Below are 14,962 nucleotides of genomic sequence, written 5' to 3'. Positions count from 1 at the left end.
CAAATACAACTTGGCATGGAACTGGATTATGTAAAGTAACTTCTAGGAACATTACCATGCTGTCGACACTAAAAATAAGAAATGTGTATTTGCAGTCATTTCCTACAATGTAGAATTATGTAAAAGAGTATATGGACAGAAAAAAGTAGAGAGTACTCATGATATTTGGATATTTAATATATTTTATCTTTAATTCATTTCCCTACTCTACAAGAAAACATCTCTCTTAATATGCTTAATGTAAATTACCAAATATCTGTCTTTTATGCTGATTTTTACATTCTTTAATGAACTTGGGCTTTAGTTTTTTATTAGCTATTTACATGAAATATTAAAATTTAAATAATTAAAACTTTTTACTTGAAATAAAATCAGTGTCTTCAAAGGGGTTACATGCAACCATATCCATCCTATCTAGTCCGTTTTTGAAAGACTGTGGGATGTTTTGCAAGGCAAAGGCGTTAACAAGTTGTCTGTCGTACAACGTACACCTAATCTGAATTAAACTACAGTCGCAGATGACAGAAGCTCCCTTTCATCTTTTGTATGAAGGTCACCCAGCTCAGAGCAAGCGCCACGCTCCTTCTGGAACTAAACAAGTTGGCCCTGCCGTCTGTTGAGTTCTTCCCTTCACAACTCACACCTGGGTGGCCAAGGGTCACGTCTGACCTCCCGACTGCGCCAGCGCCTCTGCCCTCTTCCCTTTGGGGAAGCAGCAGATGGTGAGGGTGCACAGAGCTGGTGCCCAAGCTCCCTGACACACAGGAGCACTTCAGCAAGGCCTAGTTCGGGGCCTGAAACGCCCTTGCCCGCCTTCCCTGTCTGTCTCCTACAGGGCTCCGCGGAGCTCCCGCGTCTCTCTCGCTTCCAGGGCTCCGCTGCTGTACACCTAAAGGCTGCGGGACTCCCACACCTCTGCCCAGAACCCAGAACCGGGAAAGCAAGTCTGTCTGCGAAAGGAAAACCCTGTCCCCAGAGAGAGCGAAGCTGTGAGCGCAAGAGCGACACACGGACAGGCAGCGAACAGAGCACCTACCCGAGCCCAGACGCGGTGCCCGGAGGCCAAACTGCCACAGGGCCCCGGGTTCTCTCAAGGCCGCGCCCGCCCAGACCTCCACAGCATGTGGCCAGCCCACCACCAATAGCAACCCTGGCCGCAAGACATGAGCCAATGGCAGGGCTCGGAATAACAAACCGGAGCCAGTCGCCGCCCCCTCTACTCTGGGACCCCCCCCGCCCCCTTTCCTCCCTCTATCCAGAACCGAATTATAGGCTAAGGAACTCCAACCTGTTGTCTCACAGCCACTACCCTCTTTCCCTCAGCATCTAGACAGTAAAGCTTCTTCCAGAGCAACGCTGCGCGGATGTGCGGATCCTGCTGAATCCCCTCTCTGTTCGGCTCAGTAGGAGAGACACGCGCGGTCATATCAGCTGCATGCTTAATCTCATCGGCATTGCCCAGCTAAACTTTCTAGTAATTAGAGCAAACGGAGGAAAAGAGTAGCGTTCTTCTTCCCGTGCACTTATGCGCTACATACGAGCCGTTTGAACTGGTGTTTGAGCTTAAAATGGAGAGATGGCCTGGTAAAGGGTCTGAAGAAGTTTCAAAAATCTTAGCAAAAACTAAGAAGGGCTTTTATTTACTGCAGCTGGTGCGAGTTCCTGAGAAGCAAGAAGTGAGCCAACAGGAGAACAAATGCCCTGCAAAAAGATGCTAGTGTTTATAAAAGGTTGTCAGCCCTTATTTTCTACTTCGATGTCTTTTACATGAAAACACAAAGGGTTACTATGGTTATTGTAATGTTTGAGAACTTACTATGTGTCATGATTTTAAGCAGCTTACCGCATAAACTCATTTCATCTTCACAACTACCCTACTGCTTATTTCACCCGGTTTTACAGATTAGGAAATAAAGGCAATAGAAAGGCTGATCCAAGATGCTACGCTAGTAAGTGGTGCAGGCAAAACAGAGCCCAGAGTCTATCTGGTTTGTTTAGGTTACCAAAACATTTTAGCACCCAAATTGAATCCAAACAATCTGGAGTCTTTCACTTCTAAAAGGCATAAATCATATATAAACCAAAACCAAACCCATTGCCATGGAGTCGACTCATAGAGATCCTGTAAGACAGAGTGGAACTGCCCCATAGAGTTTCCAAGGAGCTCCTCGTGGATTCCAACTGTCGACCTTTTGGTTAGCAGCCCAACTTTTAAGCACTACACCACGAGGGTTATCACCATATTTACATGTTAATCCACTTCACACGTTTTTGTTTTTGTTTTTTTTTTCTTTCTTTGGGTTTTCTTTTATAAAGCAAAACATTTTCTGATCAACTGGCATTAAAGACCTATAATTCATGGCGTAGATTTTCCCATATAAGAAATATTTTTGTTCATCACCACCCACAGAAGTCAGACACCCTCCCCCATTCATGCTCCTGCTGTGATGGTCCAGAAAAAGTCCCTCCTGGCCACTAGTAACTGAAACAGTGTTCCCAAGAGGGAGACAACAGGTTAGAGACTGCCAAAGCACTCAGGATGCTGAAAATAAAGGGCACTTGAAAATGATTAAAAATAAATAGGATCATATTAAGACCCTTTGGTGACCTACTAGAATCCTCCTACCAACCTCGGGGAAGAGCACTGCAAGCCTGGGTCTTAGGGTGCCTGCCCTTATCTTTGGGACTGTCTATTCCTCCACTTCCTACATAAACGCAGTGAAATTCTCCCCAGAGTTTGTGCGTGGAGTGGGGGAGACGCATCATCCAATTTTGGCCCACAAAATTATATTCTTTATATCCTTCCATTGGGTTAGAGCCCTGGTGGTGCAGTGGATAAGAGCTTAGGCTGCTAACAAAAAAAAAAAAGTCTTTGGATCTACCAGCCACTCCTTGGAAACCTTATGGAGCTGTTCTACTCTGTCCTATAGGGTCACCATGAGTTGGATTTTCCACTGGGTAGTGTTGTTTTAAAACCAATAAATAACTTCATTGCTTCTAACTCTGCCATTTTAATTCTGGGCCTGCCAGTGACCTTGAAGAGTATGTTTTCTGTAAATGGGGCCAATACTGACAGCAGGAGATTGTGGGAAGGAGTAAGTGAAAAAATGAAGCCTACATAAAGCAAGTAGATTAGCACCTCCTTCAGTATTTTTTGGATGAATATTAAAGTGTATGAATCATAAAAGGCACTGAGCAAGTTTCCTTTTTGCTTCCCAAGGAAAGTTCTGTCGAAATGGAACATGACAAGAAATAAAGAGTGATTCTACAGTTTATAATTCTTTTTGAGGAGGGAGAATATGGCTTTTTTTTTTTTTTTTTTCTTGAAGGCCCTTAGCTTCTTTCAGTAAACAAGAAAAACACTTAGCATGATTAACAATGGTTTCAGAAAACAATTGTTTCGCCTGTTTCCTGGAACCTGTGAAATGCACATATTGAAAATGGTACGTTTCCTGTTACAATATGGCTTAACATTTGTTTTATAAATAATCAAGGTGTTATTAAATTCAAGTTTTTTATGATTCATTTTATTGTGCAGTCTCCTTGAAATTGTTTTCTAATTAAAATGTTCTTTAAGGAATCTGCTGAAATTGCTAAATGAACAAACTCGTTTGTAAGTGTCTTTATTTTTCTTAAAGATTGCACGAACTGGAACCAAGACCAAAATACTGTATCCACTGTACATCATTCATTAGTAAACCACGTACACCACATTTGCACTCTACCAAATAGAGCATTTTCTTTAAAATTATATATTGCGTGTCTTAGATTCATGCTTTAGGTATTTCACATTTGTCATTATTCTCTTATAAATAATTGCAACTTGACCAATTTGTACACCTGCTAAAAAAAAACTACCACTATATATTCAGTGCATGAAGGCGCAGTCTCTGACACGAGAACAGATGAAACGGAAACAAGTGTAAGGGTGTCACATCTACCAAACTGTAACTACTCTTTTGCCTATGCAGTGAGATGCCAATGTAAAATAAACACAAAACATCGTTCAAAGGCACAATTTCCTCCACAGATAAAATACAATTTTAAAAAACGTGGCAGTGAATATCTAGCACCCTCGAGGGCGCTGTGGCGTTCACATTCAGCCCCGGAGAGTGCACAGCCTAGGCTGTTCAGGGAGAACCTATCCGCCGAGTCCGGAGGGTTGGAGCGCTGGGGGACCCACCGCCTTTTGGCTGCACAGGTGGCCTAATTTCTTTAAGCTGCCTCCGAAGTTTTGCTCTGAGTTTCAGCACCAGACCCAGCACCTCTCACTGTTCCAAACCTGGCGCCCGCCGAGAAATAAAAACGGTTAGTAAACGGGATTAGTCTTCTCACCGCCAGGAGCTCCTCTTGTCCTCCTAGAACAGACAGACCCCCACCCCCACTCCCTTCTGTCCACGCCCTTCCCCACCCTCCCGGGAAGGCTCTTTACTAGTCGCGCTCGACGCCGCCTCCGGCTTCTGTGTCGCTCTGGTCGTCCGTGAAACAGACATCCACGTCGCTGTCGTTGTCACTTTTGGGCTCCCCGGGCTCCAGGGGGTAGCCGGGCTCGGCGCCCGGGCCGTCGCCTGCCTTAGCAAGCAGGCTTTGGCCAGGGTGGCGGGACTTGACGTGGCGCTCCAGATCCCGGCGGCGCACCAGTACCTTGCCGCAGAACTCACATCGGTAGGGCGTGTTGCCCTCAGCGTGCAGCCGGATGTGCTTGTTGAGGTTGCTGGGGTCGCCGAACGGCCGCAGGCACACTTTGCACTTCAGCGGCTTGTAGCCGGTGTGTGTCCGCATGTGAATCTTGAGCCCGTACTTGCGCGAGTACAGCTTGCCACAGTAGAGGCACAGGTGACCGGTCTTGGGCTTGCCCACGCCGCCGCCCCCGCTGCCGCCGCCCCCTGGGCCGCCGGCCACAACAGCCGGTGGCAGCGCCCCCGCTTCCAGGCGACCGCGACCCTTCCCGGCCGCCATCTCCGACAGCTGCTGCGTGTGCATCGCGATCTCCCGGTCGATGCTGGCCAGCGAGCCCAGCTCAGCGGGGCTCAGGGCGGCCGCTGCCGCCGCTGCTGCAGCCGCCGCAGCCGCCGCCGCAGGCCCGCTGAAATAAGGGATGGATTCCGGGTACTTGAGCAGTCCGCCGAAGTGCAGTTTGAGCGGGTAGTAAGCGGCGGCGGCTGGGGAGCCGTAGAGCAGCTCCCCGTTGTAGACGGTGAACGCTGGCATTACGGCGGGCAGGTGGCTGCACTCGCCACCTGGGTAGGACTTGAGCCCGCCAGCATCGAGGGGCGGCAGCGCGCAGCGCTCGAGGGGCAGCCCGGCAGCTGGGGGCAGCTGCGCATAACGCGCGCCGGGAAGCGCGGCAGCGGCGGGTGGGTCGCGCTCCAGGTGCTTGAAGGCGGATGCCTCATCCGGGGGTCCTGGGAGCAAAGGAAAGCCGCGCAGAGCTCCTGAGCAGGGTAGGCCGGGGGGCGGTGGCGGGTCCCCCGAGAGCAGACACTTGGGGTGGTGATGGTGGTGGTGCGCATGGTGGTGATGGTGGTGGTTGGCGCCACTCGCAGCCGGGCTCTCCCTGCTCCGGGGGCGCCCACCCGCCCGGCCCCCGACCAGCAGCCTGCCCAAGGCCAGGCCGGTCCCCGATTTGCCAGTGCCCTCTTCCCGATAGGGGTCGCCGTGCGCGGCAGTGGCCGTCCTGGCTAAGCCCGCGGGTTTAAAGGCGGAGCGCACTCCAGGGTAGAAGGCCAGGCCACCGCCCCCCACTGGGGAGCCACCCACGATGCCGAGGAAGGGTCCGTGGGCGGCCCCGCTCGTGTCCAGGGCGCGCTCCGGTTGCTCCTTGCCCTTCTTGGGTGGCCCCCACTTGCCCGGGGGCGGCGAGGTGGCTGAGGGTCCGGAGGAAGTCTCGCGCTTAATGGCCTCCCGCGTCCCACAAGACTGAGGGGGCGGCTGGGCCTGCTGATGGGGCCGCAGGGTGTCCGTAGTGACCGTGCCGGCGAAGTCGAGCGCCGAGGGCTTCGGGGAGAGGCGGAGGCCATCCGGGGCCTGGGCAGCGCCTTGGCGAGCGGCGTGTTCGTGGTGCAGGGAGGCGCGGCCGCCGCCGCCGCTGAGCACGCAGTGGAAACGTAGGTGAGCCTTAAGGCTATTGGGGTATCTAAAAGTCCTCCAGCAGTACCAGCAAATGTAGCGCTCCTCCCCTGGCGAGAAAGAGTGGAAATAGACCCCATAAGAGGCGAACAAGCGGGAAAGAAAGTGTAAGCGCGCCCAAGGAAAAGCCCAGGTTTTGCCCAGCTGTATGGGAAGAAGCAAAAGTATTCTTGGGTCCCTGCGAAAGTGAGTTTGATAGTCCCACAGTAGCAAGGACCGTGAGAAGCCCCAAATGGTCAACGCTTGTCACCATCTCAATCATCTGGGACTACTTAGAGGCAAAGAGGGATGACCTGGGCCTTTTCAACCAAGACTTGCTCAGGGCCGGCCAAGCAAGTCTTGGTTGGGATGGCAGCGATGAGGCAGGCTGGCCAGGGAAGAGACAAGAGCAGAGAGCAGCTGTTGCTTTAAATCAAGGTTGAGCCTGTGCCGTGCTGGGCCCATCTGTTGGCGTTTGCAGAATAGGTGGCTTATGTCAAGGAGTTTGGATAAACTGAACAAAGGCCAATCTTATGGTCGTAAGCGCCTCATTACCAGGCGAGTATGGGCCATATGTAATCATTCCTTTTCATAGAACAATGGCTTTTGTGTCCACTACCCACCCTTCCCGCCCCCTCCCTGCCTTAAACACTTTGCCTGGGGTTTTCCCGGAGCGTGACCAACTGAAGGGCCACATAGGGACTGTGATTTGCTATTCTTCAGAATTATTTGTATCTTTATTTCCTCTTTAACCTCATTTAAATTGATGGGGGGGGTAGTGCTGTCTTGATACTCTAAAAACTGAAGTATGATGTTGCATTATCTTGTCAGTTGTTCCACTTGGTAATTAACTCCTAGATATGTGCACAAATCTAAGCTTGGTAAAGTCATTGGAGAAGATATAGTTTTTATGACATGAATATATAATATTATATATGTATAATACAAGAATATAGAAATATTACCTTTTTAAATAAGTGCACAACTCTCTTAAGAATTTTTTTCCCTAGAATTACATACATGTTTTGGTGCCAAATCTTTGTGTTTGACATCATTAGCACTAGTTATTCTTAATTTTGTCAGGGCCTGTATGTATAATCAAGAGCCCATGTATGGAACAGATTCTGATCACATGGTGGGAGTTAATTTTCACTCAGAAAGGTCATGCTACATCTCTACAGACAAGAGCAATCTTGCAGTTGGGGTTTCTTTAAAAATGTTGTGGTTGGTTGATAATAATGAAGAGAAGTCTGTGTGTGAGTAGTTGAGCCACAAGAAAGTATCCAAAGTATACATACCTCAGTCTCATAAATGTAATTCTCCTCCTTGCTCACAAGCAGTTCAAACTCCTAAAACATTACTCAGAAACAACAATGGGAAAAAAAAATTCCAGATCTCTCTCCTCTTCTGTATATTACTTTTGGTTTTGCATAAAGTGAGTAGTCCTCCCAATAACTGAGAGGGTATTTCAAGTGAGGAGAAATTTATTCCAGCTGAGGCCGAAAGCAATCAGAAAGGAAGAAAGGAGGGTAGGAGAATTTGCCTGAGATCCTGTCTTAATTGTCTATGAGATACTTAGATAAAACAATTTCAGTGTTCCTGTTACCTTCTATTCAATGTCCACGTAAAATAAATCTTGAGAGAAAGAGAGAGAGGAGAGGAGACCTCTATAGTTCTCTTAGAGGTATGTTGATTTAATAACATAAACTCCCTTCTCCTAAGAGGTTCCCTCCCACCACCCCCTCTTTAAAAAGTAGTCTTCAGAATCTGCCTCAGAATGAATCAGTTCAGTGAGAAGCCAAGTAAGCTTTGTTCCAAAAACAAAAGATCAGTGTTTTCCTTAATCTTACAGTGAAATTGAAGCTCACTGAAGTTAGCCAATATTGGAAGAATGGCAGCCATCCCTACTTATCTCTTTCTCTTTTCAAGATTTAAATAAATGTATATTTCCTATTTGAACATATCCTGTCTTTGCTTTTTCCTGACCTACTAACATGTTCTCCATACTCTGAGATCCAACCCAGGCCAAGAATAGTAAATACACTTTGTAGGTGATTACCTCCTCTCCTTCCTGCATCTCTAAGAAGTCAAAGTTTCAAGCATCTCAAAGCTGATGAAGTAAGTCAGGGTTCAGTATAACCCATACATTCCCCCACTTAAAGGGAAATGGTGACTATCTGGACATCTATTACCATACGATCTTTATAACCTCAAATGGCAGAAATGAAAACATGAGGACCACTACGCCAAGAAATTTCTTTTGTGCTATTTGAGTGTGCCCAAGAAAGAGCATCCTATACAGAAATGGCTAAACCCTGAAGACCGACAACCTTGCAAATTGTACTTATAATGGCGGATTTGAGTTCTCCACTGTAAGGCTTTTGTCAGGCTTCTCCTTTACTGGAAAAAGTTATCAAAAGCAGTTTAATATAATGTGATGCAAAGAACATTTTTAGGATAGTTTTGAGTACTGTACACACAAATTTACTCACAAAATCAGTAGAATTAATCTAGAGAGGATAGGATACTTTGAAGTGAAGTGACTCATCATCGTGAATAAGCTTAATTCTGTCTTGTTCATGAAGTGTTTCCTAATTCCCACATGTGTTTTAATTTCTTTAAACTCGTGTCTAAAAGGATGAGATTGAGCAGGCAATTCAAGAGGAGAGTATGTTAAAATATTTCACAGCATTCACTATGTTCATATCAAATAATAACAGTTCCTTTAGGAGAAATACAAACTAAAACAATTGGCAAGGAAAAAGGAAAGCCATGGAAGCTTGGTATGTTAAATGAGTCTCGAGACCTTAAATATTCTAGCACCTCCCAGCCTTCTTTCCACAGGAAGTCTTAGTGTTCTAAGGAAGGTTTGAAAATGTTTTTCTCACTGCACCTTAATTTGCATAAATCAGCTCTTGGCTTTGGAAGGGATGAAATAAATCTGAGAAGAAATTGGGATACATCCCAGATTCAATTTAAGTAGGGAGGGGGAAATGAATAAATGCCATTTAAGTGGAAAGGCCTCAGTACCTGCCAGCTGACCAGCTGTAAGCACCATAATGCTTCTAAAGTGCTGAAGAAATACATTCCTCTCCTCCAAACCAGTAAATAATTGACGCCCATCCACCTTCTAAAAGTATTCCAGGTTTGAGTTATATTGTTTGGAGCCCATGATGTAATTACTGTAATAATATTTTAAGCCTTCTCTGTTGATTTTTAATTGAGTAAATAATTGTCTTTTGGGGTATGCAATAAAGAAGGATGACCCTATGAAGTTCAGCATAATATTTTTCAAAGAATATTTTTTCACTACCATTGTAAGCCAGATTATTACTGCCACTGTTGTTACCATTTACTGTTGGTTTTAAAGAAGTGGTGGTGTCATTGACTACACACACAGGGAGCATGAATTCAGATTTACACAGCTCGAGAAAAAGGCCCATCAAGTCTGGCATGCGCCTAAAGCCCAGAGGAGGACTAGACTCTTGCCCACCAGAGCTGGCCTGGAGGCCTTCTGGGAGGTGATACCTTTCTCATCGTGTGTCGGAGTTGCTGTTGTCGGGATGTCAAACCACTGAGCCAAAGAGTTGGAATACCACACAGTCAGTTCTTCCCCTGGCTGAACGTCTCGAAGCGCTCGGTAGAAGATCTGGGACACAAGAAATAGGATAGATAGCTTGCTGTCATTTCCCAGGTAATTCGTCAAAAAACAAATGAGAAGAAAGGTTCAAATCGGATTCTGACTCTGTATGACCCTCAAAAAACTGCTGGGCTTCTCTGAACCTCTCTTTCCTCATCCTTCAAAAAGGGGAAAATAATAGTTATGGATTGAGTTGTGTCCCCAAAATACATGTTTTGTAGTTTCTAGCTTCTATGCTTTTTTTTTTTTTTATGCTTATGCCTAAGGGGCAAGTCTACTCTGTCTTATTGGGTTGCTGTGAATCGGAGTCAACAGCAAGAGGTTTGCCACTTTGTTTTGTTTTGTTTTGTTTATGCCTGTAGTGGGGCTCTGGTGGTGCAGTGGTTAAGAGCTGGGCTGCTAACCAAAAGGTCGGCAGTTCAAATCCACCAGCTGCTCCTTGGAAACCCTATGGGTAGTTCTACTCTGTCCCATAGGGTCACTATGAGTTGGAATCAAGTAGTCAGCACAATGGGTTTGTGTGTGTGTGTTTTAATACTTGTGGTTATAATCCCATTTGGGCATGGGTTATCTTTGTTATGTTAATGAGACAGGATTAGTTTAGAGAGTGTTTTAAGTCAATCTCTTTTGAGATATAAAAGAGATTAAAGGAGCAAGCAAAAGAAGAGGAGATGGGGCAAGATAGATGCCAAGACTCATGGAGATCTCCAAGGAATAGGGAGGCAGAAGCTGATGAGACAGGGACCTTCCTGCGGAGCCGGCAGAGGGATAAAGCCTTCCCCCGAGGCCTTCTCCCTGAATTTGGACTTCTAGCCTCCTAAACTGTAAGAAAGTTTTTTATTTAACTGTAAGAAAATAAATTTCTGTTAAAACCATCCACTTGTAGTGTTTCTGTTACAGCAGCACTAGATAATTAAGGCAAACAGTATCTACCATATAGGGTTATTGGGATGATACAATGAACTCTGTAGATAGATCGCTTTGCTCTTAATATTGGGTGGCCACCGCAGAGAGATGGCTGGGAAGAAACAATTGGCAGCTGGGTGGGTGGGTGGGTGGGTGGGTGGGTGGGGGAAGCCCACAGTACCTGTCCTCCGGGTAAGTCTGCAATAGCCTCCAGAGTCTGTTCCTGAGAGTTCCTGGCTGCCCGGATTAGCCCTATCCACTCCAGAGGGGAGCCCCCCGACTCGTCCACCAGCTCGCCTCTCACCATGCGCACCTGCAACACAAGCAGTGGTCGTTCTCCCCCAGCGCCAAGGCCAGGCCCCCAACCCAAAGGGAAAAATTTAGCCTCCATCCCACCCGACAGGAAAATGGCTATATTCGCTTTGGCCAGACCGCTATTGGCTGCCAGAAGGAGGGAGATTCCGTTGGGCTGGGTTTTTTTTTTTTTTTATGAGGGGGGAGGGCGGTGGGCGGGGGGGGAAACTAACAGCGCCCCCTCTCCCCCACTTCGCAACACCGAGGGTGAGAGCGTCCTCCCTCCGCTCCAGGGCTCACCTTATACCAAGACTCCCCCACTCCTCCGCCCCTTCTCTCCCAATCGCGGCTCCCAGAGCTGTCTTAACACCAGGGCAGAGACGCTTCGCAGCAGTCCCAGGTCCTAAAGCGCCCCCCACTCCCCCTTCTCCCTGCACTGTATGGAGGTGCCTGCGAGCCCCGCAGCCAAAGCCTCCGAACAAAGCTTGATCAGGGAAAAGCTGGTCCGCAGACTGGCAGACTGTTTAAAAGCAATTAAAGTGCGTTTAAAGAGGAAGCGTGGTGCGCAGCAAACACCGCTTTAGACCGCAAGGGAAGAGGCTGCTTGCTTGAGAAGTGGGTCTGGCTGGCTGTGGGCACCGGAGCGACTTCTCAAGGGAAAGCTCTAGGAAGCAGCAAGCTAAGAGCCAAGGTCCTCCCCTTCCCAGCGGACTCCTGCCTTCATCTCTGGTCCCTGCCTTCCCAACTCCAGCCGCTGGGACGCCTTGGCGCGGGCGGGGCCTTTAAATCCCCTCTCTGGTCGAGATGCTGTTTGGAGAGCCAGGGCTGGCGAACTGGTCCCGGCGCCTACAGGTTGGGCTTCGGCCCCTGGACTCTCATCAGAACCCGGCTGTAGGCGACCTGATCCGGTGCCCCACGAGGGTGGACACCCACCTGCCCTCGGAACCCGAGGTCTAGGAGCCTGGGTCATCCCATCTCCATTTACCCCAAACCCACAAACAGAAATCAACGAAGAGAGAAATCTGGGGAGGTTCTAGGAACTGGGAGACTTCAAAGGATTTTTTTTTTTTTGAGGAGGTGGGATTAAATTATCTGAGGACAAATTAAAGCCTCAGGTTAGTTTATCAAAGGGAAGAAGGAAGGCAGTCCTCGATACCCTGAGCGGGGTAAAACGGGGCACCTCTGCGGGGAGGCCGGGGACCTCCGCGCCTCTGCGGAGGAGTCCTCAGAGCGCTAGGGAAGCCGCGAATTGCGAGCGGTCCTGGCACAGAGAGAGCCCGGTGCACCCCACCTGAACCTGTCTCCTCTCAGCCAGGTCCTTTCGTCTCAGTCCGGCTCACGCCCAGTTCTCAGTTAAAGCGATTTGCTGGGAATAATCCGAGTTCCCTTCCAGCCCCGTAGAGCTGGTAGGTAATGACTCAATCATTCCTTTCCTCCCTCACCCCTTTCCAACCCCTTTCTCGAAAGAGGGCAAAGGGAAGCGAATAGCAGTAGGATGGAGGTCGGAATAGCCAATACCTTTTTCTTGGGCCCGGGCTCCCTGCGGTCTGACAGGTACTTGCCCAGCTTGAAGGTGCCGGGCACCGGCCCGAGGAGCAGGCCGGCTGGGATGCAGCAGTCGGCGCTCACGCTGGTGGCTGCAGCGCGGGCGGCCCCGTGCATTGCTGCCGCTGCCGCCGCCAGGCAAGCACTCGGGCCCACCCGGTCCTCAGAAGGGCGCGAGCGACAGAGCCTGAGTAGCACGCGAGCAGAGGAGCCGCGCCCCGACGTGCGTCCTCCGCCCGCGGAGTGACGCGGGGGGACATGCACTGTGCCTTTTCAATCCTGGCGGGCGCCTTTTGGCACTGCGACCGCAAGGGCGCGGAGTTTGGTGAGAGAGTTGCGCTGCGAAGCAGCTGCAGAGTCCCACCCGAGAGGGTCACATGGAGTGGTTCCCTCAGCCCCCTGCATAATCGAGGCCTCTGAATGGCTGGCGCACAATGGTCCAGGCGACCTTCCCATTCCTAAAAATCCAATTTGTCAAGGACGAAGAAAAGGCGCTGGTGAATCAAAGGTCCGGCGGGACCATTAATCCTCAGCATGGGGTATTGTCCTAGAGACAGTTACGATATTTTAAGTGACAAATCCACTGTATAATTTCTCCATAAATTTCACTTCCTTTTATTGTTCCCGGACAAACCAGTTTTGGGAAATAAGTGACTACTTTAAGTCTACTTGGCTGATTCTTTTGAACCTTGGTCTACTTCAAAGATTTTTAATTCTCTCCCCTTGGCTTTATTGTATAGGAGATTAAACAAAGAGATGAGGACTGTTTGGAGGACTTGTTAACTTCTATTGATTCCTGGCGTGTGCCATACAGAAATTAGGCAGGTACTTGATGGGAAAACACCAGAAAATACCTACACTTTTTAAATAACGACCATATTACCATTTCAGGGTATTGGGTCTAGGCCAGTCGTCTATTTAGAACCGCTTTATCGTTGCCTCTGTCCCGTTTCGCCCGAAATAGGAAGCGTCCGGGTCAGTTTGGGGAGGCGAGGTCAGCTGCACTTCGCTGCGCTTGGGCGCACCCCTGGCCCGCAGTTTCCCTAGAGAGTGGGCGCAGCTTACAGGGAATCCCGCACCAACGGTGGCGGAAGGGTTCTTTGGGCTGGGTTATTAATCGCATTGTGCCTTATTCTAGCCCTGATTTGCTGTTAATTTTAAATCGGGGAGAAAGCCCTCGGGGCTGACTACTCCAGAACCAACAAACTGGACTTTCCTCTTTTTTTTTTTTTCAAGTTAAAAACAATAAGAAAAAAACCTTGCAGTCTGTTAAAGGTCGCTTTGTAGAAGAGGGGCGAAGTGGGCGTTTGTAGGAAACCTCTGCCTTAAGGCTAGTTCATGAACTCGGGGAATGGGTACTTTGGGGTTAAACCCATAGTGCTCCCCATTTTCTTTTGGGGAAATCTCTTATTTTCACAAGATAGAAGCCAAGTGATTGAGTTCATCAAATATTTGTGACAGTTCTGCTGGGACCTGGTCAACTCTGATCATCCCTGATACAACTGCCCCACGCCTAGGTGGCCAGAACTCCAGCCAGATGCTGTTCTTTTTGGAAATGCAGGAGTGGCTCTCCAGGTTTTGGGCTCTTGGAGGACCTAAGGGCTGCCGCCCACCCACTTACAAAAAGGGGAGGGCTCAGCACCGGCCTCTCAACCTGGCTATACCTGTGGAAGGAGCAGTTCTTGTGCTAGGGGCTAGGGATGACCCTGGTTGACAGGGGCAGCAGGACGCAGTGTGGAGATGGCCTGTGACTCAGCACTTTTGTCATGTGCGGACAGAGAAGCTCCTGAGTCTCTCTTTGCTCAAGACTTGTGTCTGTCACACCAGATAGACCTTGTCATTCAGTCTGTGCTGTCACTCAAGCCCTCCCCACCATAAGTAAATTACTCCTGAGCCTCAGTCTTCTAATCTGTAAAATGGAAATGGTGGTGCAAGTAGACTTTTATCTTCCTCCCTTTTACTCACCATAGTTTGTTTAGAAAGTCAGTAGTAGTAACCTGTAGGGTGAATGCCTTTTGGAATCTCCAAAATTCCTGGTGTCTGTCATGGGGTTATTGAGGCCAGGTCAAGGGTCCCAAGTACGTGTCTCAAGTCAGACGGTGCCGGAGCACATGCATGCCAGCTCCAAGACCTCTGTAGAGGCTGCCACTGGGATGCAAGAGGAGAGCCACCTGTAGGGTCTGGGCAGCCACAGACTGTGGCCCCTCGAATAATGCAGCCACCTCAAGCCCAGGACCACTTTCTGAGGGAGCTGCTGCTGATTTTGCTTCTTAAATGTGCAGTTGCCCCTCTGTGGGCTGCGAAGGCTGCCCGCTATAGCTACCGAGGGGAGGACGCCTTTGATCCAGCCCATGAATGGCAAAAGCCCAGGGAGGGGAGGAGGAGAGGAAGCCGCTCGAGTGGAGGGCAATAAATTCAAGCCATGAACATGTCCCTCTAACCTCTGGCCTGGCGACTCCGGGATGACAC

The 14,962-nt window shown here is 48.9% G+C and overlaps 1 protein-coding gene across 1 annotated transcript; it reads right to left on the bottom strand.

Annotated features, from left to right (window-relative positions):
• Positions 1 to 4,431: 4,431 nt before the first annotated feature.
• PRDM13 (PR/SET domain 13) lies at positions 4,432 to 12,610 on the bottom strand. Its single transcript, XM_064267179.1, has 4 exons — positions 12,467 to 12,610; positions 10,836 to 10,967; positions 9,637 to 9,757; positions 4,432 to 6,179 (listed from the first exon to the last, which is right to left on the bottom strand). The coding sequence occupies exons 1-4, from the start codon at positions 12,608 to 12,610 to the stop codon at positions 4,432 to 4,434; spliced, it is 2,145 nt and encodes a 714-aa protein (XP_064123249.1).
• Between the last annotated feature and the right edge of the window lie 2,352 nt (positions 12,611 to 14,962).

This window comes from Loxodonta africana, chromosome 1 (genome assembly GCF_030014295.1).
Source record: "Loxodonta africana isolate mLoxAfr1 chromosome 1, mLoxAfr1.hap2, whole genome shotgun sequence".
Lineage (NCBI taxonomy): Eukaryota > Metazoa > Chordata > Mammalia > Proboscidea > Elephantidae > Loxodonta > Loxodonta africana.
This window is presented reverse-complemented; position numbering and strand designations above follow the sequence as displayed.